The sequence below is a fragment of the Lipotes vexillifer genome, unplaced genomic scaffold (assembly GCF_000442215.2).
Source record: "Lipotes vexillifer unplaced genomic scaffold, Lipotes_vexillifer_v1.1 scaffold109, whole genome shotgun sequence".
NCBI classification, from domain to species: Eukaryota; Metazoa; Chordata; class Mammalia; order Artiodactyla; family Lipotidae; genus Lipotes; species Lipotes vexillifer.
The window spans coordinates 2,620,781-2,632,428 of NW_006790015.1; the positions used below are offsets into that span (position 1 = coordinate 2,620,781).

The 11,648-nt window shown below is 44.2% G+C and overlaps 1 protein-coding gene across 1 annotated transcript in view; it reads left to right on the plus strand.

Annotated features, from left to right (window-relative positions):
- The window catches only part of PDPN (podoplanin), a 25,392-nt gene that overhangs the window by 9,723 nt on the left and 4,021 nt on the right, over positions 1 to 11,648 (plus strand). The window contains exons 2-3 of the mRNA XM_007463182.1: positions 9,148 to 9,281; positions 10,896 to 11,025. Coding sequence (XP_007463244.1) covers positions 9,148 to 9,281; positions 10,896 to 11,025 — 264 coding nt within the window. The remainder of the gene's footprint in view (positions 1 to 9,147; positions 9,282 to 10,895; positions 11,026 to 11,648) is intronic.

Below are 11,648 nucleotides of genomic sequence, written 5' to 3' on the forward strand. Positions count from 1 at the left end.
TTTGCTGTACGCGGGCCTCTCACCGCTGTGGCCTCTCCCGTTGCCGAGCGCAGGCTCAGTGGCCATAGCTCACAGGCCCAGCCGCTCCGTGGCATGTGGGATCTTCCCGGACCGGGGCACGAACCCATGTCCCCTGCATTGGCAGGCGGACTCTCAACCACTGTGCCACCAGGGAAGCCCCCCCTCTCCTTTCTTTATTGCCATGTTCAGCAGCAGAGACTTTCAGAACGCAGCCTTCAGCTGTGGGAGGTGACCCAGAGGGGTCAAAGAAAAATGCCCCTTGGGGCATTGAGCATAAGCTCCCCTTCTCTGAAGCCAGGGGATGTTCGCAGCTCCAAGTCTTAATGGGTAGCATTTCTTCTGATTTCTCTAGAGGAACTAGTGACACTTGTCTGATCTCTGCAGGCTTGACACGTTTCTCTTGATATTTCTGGGAGAGGCACACATCCCCGATGCCGACAGCGAGCAGTCTCAGCCTCAGCCTGCAGGGACTGACAGGACCGGATGCAATGAGTGGACAGGCTGCTGCTCATTAAAAATCAAACGGCAGAGCAGCAAAGTTCATCCTCATAGGGAAAGTGTCCTGTTTTCAGCTCTGCTGTCTCTTTCATCAGGGGAAGGCATTTAACAATTCTTGGGTAAAGCAGGGCGGACGGTGGTAGGAATATTATAAGGTAAGGGAGAACTCAAAAGGAATCTCCTACTTGGCTGTAGGTGTACTCTTTCAGTCAGTCACTCAGCAAACATCTGCTAAATACTTAACCGTGGTGCCAGGCATGGGGAATATGGGACTCTGTGGGCTGGAGGCTGTACTGTATTGCCTGGAGGAAAATTAAGAGCACATGTGTTCCTGTGGGGTACTGAGTGGTGTGGCCAGGCTTCTAGGAGTTGCCTAGATTCTCCACGGCCAAACTGTGATCCAGTAAGCAATTTACCAGGATCTTTGGAAGGGGTGGAGGTAGGTGGGGAAGCCCACAGGCCACATCAGTGATTGTACTGACCACAACCCGGGGTCTGCCAGGAGTTGAGGGGCTGGGTCAGCAAATGGCTTTCGATATTCCACAGAAAGCCTTCTGTACAAGTCAGGATGTGGGCCAGCCTATGGGACCAGAGGGGTCACTCGAAAGATGTGGTAAATAAAAGCAAAGTCCGAACACCTTTCTTCCGGCTGCAGAAACCCACATCGTGGTAACGAAAGGAGTGCCATCGAACAGCTAAATTGGGGATGTCCTGAATGGAGATGAAAGACTGTACAAAGATCTGACTATCTCGGTGATCACAGTGGGTGGTCTGCAGAATGCTGGAAAATGTTGGAGGTTGACACCCCTCTGCAGTTTGGGGTGTGTTTATTTTCTGGCTTCTGAGCACAGTTTTGAGACATAGAAAAATAATGTATAAAAGCCAGTGTCTGGGCAAAGAAACAGAAGCAGGCATTTTTGGTTTTGTTTTCTAAATAGATGTTTTGACCTCCCTCTAAAAGCATTACATTCTCCCAAATTTAATTGGGATTATTTGTTTGTCAGTTATCTTATAGTTTCTCCTACAGGGAAAATCCAGAACTTCCTAGGATGTTGCAAGAAAAGAAAAAGAGCATTCTGCTTCTCGATGGCCACAAAAATCATTCCAAGGCCATGCAGTCATCCATCTTCAAAGGGTTATTTGTGCATTTAGATGCTGGAGCAGCTCAAGATGCTAGAAAATCCAGACAACATGAAAGATGCCTTAATCTATTGGCTAACACCACCGGTTTTCTTTGAAACCCTGGGGGTAACTCAGCTTGACTTCCTTTAAAATCAACTTTCCCAATCTCCAGCTGTTGGATTCTGAAGCTTCAGGTCAGCAGAAAGAGGACCACAGGGAACTAATTCCTTATGTGGAGATGGAAATGGGGCAGAGGCTCTTTACCTAAACTTATGTAGGAGACTTCTGTGGCTGTCCTGATCAAACAAGGTGAAATCCAGTAAAGGACTCAGCATCATACGGGAACATCCTACTCTTTTCAGTTCACTGATTCATACTCTAAATGTTGTTATCAGGACTTCCCTGGTGGTCCAATGGTTAGGACTGTGCCTTCTAATGCAGGGGGTGAGGGTTCGATCCCTGGTCGGGGAGCAAAGACCCCTCATGCCTCACGGCTAAAAAACCAAAACAAACCCCAAAACCCATAAAATAGAAGCAAGGGCTTCCCTGGTGGCACAGTGGTTGAGAGTTCGCCTGCTGATGCAGGGGACACGGGTTCGTGCCCCGGTCCGGGAAGATCCCACATGCCGCGGAGCGGCTGGGCCCGTGAGCCATGGCTGCTGAGCCTGCGCGTCCGGAGCCTGTGCTCCACAACGGGACAGACCACAACAGTGAGAGGCCCGCGTACTGCAAAAAACAAAAACAAACAAAAAAAACCCAATATTGTAACAAATTCAGTAAAAGACTTTAAAAAAATAAAATAAAAGTTGTTATCCACAGAGCTGCAGCAAATGGTAAAATGAAGTCTTGCCGCTGAGGTTTCATATTTATTTCTGATTGTTGGGGTAATGACTTCAGATGCTTTCCAGCCATTACCTGTCCAGTTCTTTCTTTCCCTTCCCACTGCTCTGTCCTGGTGCAAACACCACCCACTTCTGCCTGGACAACAGTCTAAGTGATCTCTCAGCTTCCGTCTGACCCCGGCACCATACCCGACACCCACATCTATTCCATGGCACTAAGAGTGGTTCCTGGGACTGGGGTTACGCCCTGCCCCCACTCAGAGTATCTCCTGGCATCCTTTCTACTCCAGTTGAAATTAAGACTCCTTCCTTATAGAGTTCCACCAGATTGGCCCTCCACACCTCCCGGGTCTCATTTTCTTACCATCCAGCCACACTGATCACCCTGTTTCTGGAGTGTGTGGTGCTCCAAGCTCATTCTGGGCTTCAGGGTTAGTTAGACCAGCTCTTCACCTACCTGGAGATCACTCAGTCATTCAACAAATACATACTGAGTGCCTCCCCTGTGCCAGTATTGTAGGCAATGGGGACACTGAGGTGAAACAGCCTTTACTGAGCTTATGTTCTAGTAGGACAGTCGATCAGTGAATATACAAGTATTCACTAATATTAGTGTGTGGGGAGGGGGGTACTGATCTCCATGGGTGGTCAGGAAGGCCTCCCGAGAAAGTGCCCTGTGAGCAGGGATCCGAAGGGGGACGGGGGGCGGGAGCTCTATCTTGAGATTTTCCCTGTTTGTCTGCTTGTTGTGAGCACCCGTACTCCACCACAACAGTACCCAAATCCACGAGAGTGGAGACCTCACCTGGTTCACGCCTCTGTCTCCAGTGCCCAGAATGGGGCCCAGCATATAGTGGGTGTACAGTAAATATTCAAGGAGATAGAGGTGAACCTCGGGAAAGCTCCAGTCTCCATCGTTGCTGCTGCCTTTGTTTGTAGAAGCAAGAGAACCTCTGCTCTGAGAAATACAGCCTTTGTAAGGCAGATCACACCAGACTTCTAACCTGCCACTTCTAGATGCCTAGTCCGAGAAGGGGACTCATTTGAGGAAATAGAGGTTGTAGTCACTAAATAACTTGATTGGGGGATTCTAACGGATGGGATTTCATAAGAGGAGGTGAGATGCCCAAGGAAGCAACTGCTTCCAACAACCAGGATTATAATTTTTTTTTTTATGAAGACATTGGATACTGTAATTCAATTTATTTGGGTGCATAATTTACATTTTTCATTGTTAATGTGATCTTATGTTAATCTTTTTTTAACATCTTTATTGGATTATAATTGCTTTACAATGGTGCGTTAGTTTCTGCTTTATAACAAAGTGAATCAGCTATACATATACATATATCCCCATATCCCCTCCCTCTTGTGTCTCCCTCCCTCCCACCCTCCCTATCACACCCCTCTAGGTGGTCACAAAGCACCGAGCTGATCTCCCTGTGCTATGCGGCTGCTTCCCACTAGCTATCTATTTTACATTTGGTAGTGTATATATGTCCATGTCACTCTTTCACTTTGCCCCAGCTTACCCGTCCCCCTCCCTGTATCCTCAAGTGGTTTCTCTAGTAGGTCTGTGGGGGCTGTTGTTTTATCAGCTTTTTCAGATACTTCTTTTATTTTTTTAACATCTTTATTGGAGTATAATTGCTTTACAATGGTGTGTTATTTTCTGCTTTATAACAAAGTGAATCAGTTATACATATACATATGTCCCCATATCTCCTCCCTCTTTCATCTCCCTCCCTCCCTCTGTATCCCACCCCTTTATGTGGTCACAAAGCACTGAGCTGATCTCCCTGTGCTATGTGGCTGCTTCCCCGTAGCTATTGATGTTACATTTGGTAATGTATATTTTTTTTTTAGATTCCATATATATGTGTCAGCATACGGTATTTGTTTTTTCTTTCTGACTTACTTCACTCTGTATGACAGACTCCAGGTCCATCCACCTCACTACAAATAACTCAATTTTGTTTCTTTTTATGGCTGAGTAATGTTCCATTGTATATATGTGCCACATCTTCTTTACAGGATTATAATTTAAGGGAGGATGAGGGTGCAGGTGTAGAGGAAAGATGTCAGAACCCAGGACGGGTGGGCATTTTCCAGGCAACAGCTGACATAGAGGCACAAAAGCGTCTTGGGGGCCAATGAGCAGGCAAAACACTTGGCTTTGCATCCACTCACTGACCAGGCCGACTTGGCAAATCGTTTAACTTCTGACCTTGTTAAAGAAAGTTATTCTGGCGCACTCGTTCAAACAGTTGCAAAACTTTATTCAAGACTATTGCCGTAGGGGAGAGAGATGGGGCTCAACTTCAAATACAATAAGGACAGCTGGGGATTTGTAGCCAAGCAGCAGAGTGAGGGGCAGTGGATGGAAAATTAAGAAGAGACCTCAAGGGTAGGGGGATTCTTGCTAAACTGGCCTAACAGGATTCTTGCTAAAGGCAGTCCAGGGACTTAGACATCAAAGGTGGGAGATGGGGAACTTGATCACATATCGAGGGGTCGAGAGATTGTCTCTAACCTGACTTAGCAGGGTTCTTGCTGAAACTGGACTCTGCAATGATGGACACGAAAGCCCAAGGCCATGGTCTCATTGAGAAGAGGGCTCAGAGGAGCCTCACTAAGGTTTGGTCAAGGAGGGCCTCTGTCAACCTCACCTTCCTCATCTGATCAATGGGGACAGAAATGCCAATGCAACCCACCTTGTGATATAAAGTCAGCCTGAAGACGTCATGTAAACCCTGCATTGCTGAACAAATGGGAGAGAGGGTGTGTTGTAATGCTGTACCTCCTGCCCTCAGCAGAACCTATGACTCAGAAAGAGATCTCAGTGCACTTCTGTTCGAGTGTGGCGCCCTCTCCCTGCTTGCTCTCTGCACCCTGTTTTATTCTAACTACATCCCTGGCACAGAATTAGCTCAGCAGCGGTTAGCTGATATGGAGAGGAACAGAGAGATGGTGGCGAGGGGAGCACAGATTTAGGAATCAGTTCTGGAAAGAGTCTGCAGACAGAGGGTGGAATGTAGGGGGGATGAGGGAAGATAGCAGTGCCCAGGTCATTTAGGCTGGTCCTTGTGCTAAAGGTTTCTCCCAATACCCTGACACAGTATTTGGAAGAAACCATTTGTCTCAATGAGAGCTAGTTTTGAAGCAGAGAGGAAAAGAGGAGTTATTGCAATGACAGTTTAATCCTTGGGGGAAAATCACATTTATATTCCCATTTTACATCATGCTTTGAGATGAACACAAGACAAATAGAAAGAACCTTAAGGAAAATATAGATGAATATTTACATAATCTTGAGGAAGGGTTTGTAAGTATGACATCAGAGGGACAAAACAAGCTTAATAAGTTTGACTAGTGATGGACCTTGCCACTTACAAAAGAGATATGCCAATTAGTAAAAAAAAAAAAAAAAAAAAAAAAAAGATTGTAACATCTATTCCAAAGAACACATTCTTAAGGCATAAAGAGCACTTAAAAATTATTTTAAAAGGTGAAGACCATAAGAGAAAAATGGTCACAAGAGAAGATACTCCTATCGGCCAGCAAACAGGTGGAACAACTCACCAGCACAAATCAGAGAAGTGTAAATAAAACCACAAAACTGAAAACACTTACACAAAGGCTTTTAATCAAGAATTTGGGACTGTTGCAAGACAATCACAGTAACAGTGTGATTTAATATTCCATCTAAATTCTAAAATATTTTAAAAGAAATGCCATCCCAGAAATGTATGGAAACTAGAATAATTTCTTTGGAGCTATTAGATTTTAATGCTAAGATAAAAATGATTCATAATTAACACTTTTATTCCAATAAGCATCTCTTCAGTGCTCACTTGTTCTCAAACTTAGAAACCTTAAAATCAAATCAAATTATCACATCATCTTCTTAGAGGTAGTACCTTTTTAAAGAATAACACATACACACAAATTCCAAAGCAAATGGATGCCTTACAGCTGTATTTGGAAACTTCCATTGGTTCTGACCGGCAGGCTGGAGGAGGCTAGGTGTGGCAGGAAAAAGGTGTTCATGTGAGCATAAGAGGACACCGCTCCAGAACAGACTCTGTTATAGTAGGTTCATCGCTGCACTTATATAAACAGTTGTGCGTGTTGCCTGTGCACACACGTGTCTTAGGAAGAAAAAAAGGATTGGGGAGCGAAGGCATCAATACATGATTTGAATTTCACCATTCAAGAGAAAAGGATGTCAGATGCTGGCTGGAAACTCAGCAGCTGGGCTCGTAGGAACCCTTCACCCAGGAAAGCCTTCAGCCGAAATAATGAGAGGGAGAATTGAGCATCTCTTGTTAAAGATCAACTTTCCCATGGAGCAAAAAGAACTCCAGGGCAGTGAGACAAAAGAAATGCCTCTTAATCATGAGTGTCATTCATAAAATGTCCTTTGTCTATTCAGAGCAATTTTAGTCCTTGGGTCTGTGGGCCAAGAGTAGAAAAGAACAAGAAGGAATTTTTATCAAGTTACGCTTTCAATGAACTGAACATTCTATGAAAGAATTCAAACGACCTTCATTCAGTACTTAATTTGTTTAAAGCAAGGGTGGTTTTATTTTGCTTTTTAAAGTTAGAGGATGCCATATAGTAAGTGATTTTGCTGAACACTCCAGAAAACATTTTTTAAGTGGATGGTCTGTTAACTGAGTTCAAACCAGGAGTGGAAGAAAAGAAAATAGGATGCTTAGTTTTTAATAAAGACTGCTTGCCTAGCAAAGGGATATTCCCCCTTGAGCTTGGTAACTACATTCAACATTTGGGACTTCCCTGGTGGCGCAGTGGTTAAGAATCCGCCTGCCAAAACGGGCGACACGGGTTCGAGCCCTGGTCTGGGAAGATCCCACATGCCGTGGAGCAACTAAACCCGTACGCCACAACTACTGAGCCCATGAGCCACAACTACCGAGCCCATGTGCCACAACTACTGAGCCCACATTTCACAAGTACCGAGCCCGCGAGCCACAACTACCGAGCCCACATGCCACAACTACTGAGCCCGCGAGCCACAACTACTGAAGCCCACGTGCCACAGCTACTGAGCCCACGTGCCACAACTACTGCAGCACGCGCACCTAGAGCTTGTGCTCCACAACAAGAGAAGCCACCACCCCCCGCAACTAGAGAAAGAAGACCCAACACAGCCAAAACAACAAAAAAAATACATTCAACATTTGCTGAGATCATGGTCATAAATCCTTAGCAGGAGCCCCCAGCAACCAGCCAAAAAGGGAGGCCATCCATTTGCAGGCACTTTGGTATTCAGTTATTGCTAACTAGTGAAAGCCTTTCCACCCACCTCAGATGAAAAATAAATGCATGTGCTCAGGAGGCTCATCCAGAGCGTCGATTGGCAGCATTGGATTAGGACCCTCAGTGCAAAAAGAAGGCTCACGGAACAAGAGAATTTACTCTAGAGGTTTCCTTCCTCTCTGCATCAGCAAAAAAGCTGTGATCAGATATTTATTAGCTGTGACTTTGGCTGAGCCATCTAAGCATGGGAAGAATAAGGAATCTTAAGGCAAGGGCCGGATTGCTCACTTAGGCACTGTCTAGATATGAACATCTGCCCTTCAGTTAAGCACATAAGTCTCCAAGCACCCCCTCGCTCTTGCTCCTGGGCTCTGTGCTCACTTATTTTGCAATTGCAGTTAGTCATGGAATTTCTTCCAGAGCCGCTCGAGTCTGGAGAGGGAACCCATGACCAATGAGTCAGATTTGTTTTAACTTGTGAAAAGCGTTATTTGATGAGTTGAGATGGTGCTCCTACTAGGTCAGGATTAGCTCCGATCATTGCGGGAGAGGGTGAGGAAGAGGCCACTTCTAGTTCTCTCCCGAGTCCTGGAATTCAACCTGCAATCCCACCCCACCCATCCCCTCCTCCTCTGGAAACCTTTCTCATTGGGTCATTCATCTAGGGCTAATGCAGAAAAGCCAGGGCCAGGGGCTGTGAGGTCTCTCTTTAGTACAACTCTGGGCTCACTAGAAGGTTCTATTGGTTATCTCGGCATCCTTAAGTACATTACTGATCTCCCCTGGAGGCGATAACCCCAACCATAAAAGAAGAGGTTGAACTCTGTGTCGTCTATGAGGTCTGTGGTCAGAGGCAGTGATTCTAATCATTCAAGCAGACAGGAGTCTCAAAATTAAATGGAGAGTGAGATTGATTTTAAAAAGAAGGAGGCCCTGCTTTTGGACATTCTGATTCAGTAGGTGTGGGATAGAGCCTACTAATTAGCATTTTTAGAAATCTTTCCAGGTTATTCTTCTAGGTCTAAACGATATTCTATTGACCCGAATGCATTAATTCATTGTATGAAATGGCACCAGAAAGAATCAGGTTCATTATTGAAAAGGCAAAGTGTACACCCGCCATCCAGCATACCTCAGTGGGATACCAGGGAGGGGCTGCCTGCTTCACCTTTTTATATGCCCATCTTCCTTTCTTTTACAATGGAGATAACCAGGCAGTTGTATGTACGTAGAATGGTTTGTGTTAAGCCAGAATGACAACCTCCCTAAAAAGAAAAAATACCCAAAAGAAATGAAAAGAAAATAACCTGACTGAAGCTGGCCAGTTAGGTCTGCCCACATGATTTCCACGTTAAGGTCTGACTCAGTCTTTCCTTTTCAGTCAGCACAGTCCGGCCAGAAGATAACATGACTACAGGTGTGGAAGATGGCAAGGCGACCCTGGGTGTGGAAGATTACATGGTGACCCCAGGTGCCGGTGGCGAGCCCCATGAGTCTGCTGGCTTGACAGCTCTGGTGAGTGATCACATGCAGGGACATTTACTATATGTATGTGATCACATGCAAGGATATTTATTATATGTATGTGATCACATGCAAGGTTACTTATTATATGTATGTGATCACATATGATATTTTGTGACTGGCTTATTTCAGTGTGCTTGAACATAATGTCCCCAGTGTTCATCCATATGGTAGCATGTGTAAGAATTTTTTTCCTTTTGAGGTTGAGTAATATTCCATTGTATGTACCACATTTTCTTCATCTGTTTGGATTGCTTCTAACTCTTGGCTATTGTGAATAGTGCTGCTATGAACATGGTTGTGCAAATATCTCTTCCAGACCCTGCTTTTAATTCTTTTGGGTGTACACCCAGAAGTGGGATTGCTGGATCATATGGTAGTTCTATTTTTAATTTTTCTAAGGACCTCCATTCTATTTTCTGTAGTGATAGCAACCATTCTACCAACAGTGCACAATGGTTCCAGTTTCTCCACATCCTTGCCAACATGTTATTTTCTGTTCTTTTGATAGTAGCCATCCTAACAGGTGTGAGGCAATAATCTCATTGTGGTTTTGATTTGCTTTTCTCTGATGATTAGTGATATTAAGCATTTTTTGTATGTTTTTTGGCCATTGCGTATCATATTTGGAGATTTGTCTACTCAAGTCCTTTTGCCCAGGGAACTCCCTGGTGGTCCAGTGGTTAGGAGTCTGTTTCCACTGCAGGGGGCAGGGGTTTGATCCCTGGTCAGGGAACTTAGATCCTGCCTGCTGTGTGGCACGGCCAAAAAAAAAAAAAGACTGGAAGTCAAGTCCTTTTGACCATTTTTTACGTCAAGTTATTTGATTTTTTTGTTATTGAGTTGTAGGAGTTCTATATACTTTAATCAGATATTAAAGTATATGATATGCAAATATTTTCTCCCATTCCATAGGTTGCCTTTTCACTCTGGTTGATTGTGTCCTTTAATGCACAAAATTTTTAAGTTTGATGTAGTCCCATTGATCTATGTTTGTTTTTGTTGCCTGTGCTCACTAGCATATTTGTTGAATGCTACATTGGCATGAACTTTGGAGTCAACAGAACCGTTTCCAAGGCTTGTTCTGTTGCTTGTTAGCTCTGTGAGCTTGGGCATATTATCTGATCTCTCTAAGCCTGATTCATACTATAGGGCTAATAATAGAATTTACTTAGGGGTTCTCGTGGTGTATATGAGAAGGTATTTAGAGGGCCTGGCAAATAGTAAGCTCTTAGTAAAGGCTAACTATCACTCTAATTGGGGGAGGAAGGGCATTAAAAATAATACAACATAGTATGTGCCAAATAAATGTTACAGGGGAAAAGTGCCGTTCAAGTTCAAGGAAGAGAAAGAATTAATGCCTCGTGCCCCAGTATTTTCTGAAGAGTTTAGACCTTAGGAAGTCAGCGTGCTAAACATTTGGCATTTACTTCAGGATTTTATTCCTATCCCCATTCTTGTGGTTTATTTATGTTTGTTTCCACTTTAAATTTAGGTCATCATATAGCTTATACATTTATGCCAGCTTAAATCCATTTCTGTTATAAGACAGAGTATAAAGCATTAGGTTTTATTTCTGTTTTGCCTCATTTACATCTCCAATAGATGCCGACAAGAGCAAAGAGCATAACAGAGGGTCACAAAGAGGACCTGCCAACTGCAGAAAGCACAGTCCACTCCCAAGGACAAAGCCACAGCACCACAACCCTGAATGTGGCAACTAGTCGGTCCCCGGGTAAGAAAACCAGACACCCCAGTAGGGGTTGATCTTCTTTTGCATAATCAGTGTATTCCAAAACATCCAGGAACGAATATAATAATCAATAGGGCACATATTGGAATGCAAGCACTAATTTTGAACCAAGCTTTCTGTGAAATACAAATTTCAGAATTTGTATTTATTGGGTTGCTGAACACAGCTTTCTAACCTTATATGACAACTAGTGATAATGCCTGCACAAGGGCAAGTTAGGTAGCTACTGGTGTCATATTGCTGACCCTAACCTGATATAATGCCACACTAAGAACTTTGTGTTGACACCCAAAAGCGTAAAACTTAGCCAACCTATGTAAATCTTAGCAGATTCTATGCTAGCATTTACCATCTTACACTGAGCTCATGTCTGTACACGATGAAGCAAGAATCTACTCTAAACCAGTCTTACCAGGATTGGGGGTTGTGCTTGTGATTCACAGTTGGTACCTGCAGCAAAGCGAATGGGACCCCATGAGGTGAAACTCATGTTAGGACAACTTTGAGTCTCTGTCGTCATTATGAGGTTTAGACCATCACTAATGAGCATGAGGAAAGATCATTGCCATTACAACTTAGCAAGGGAAAGAGCCTCCTATTTCCAG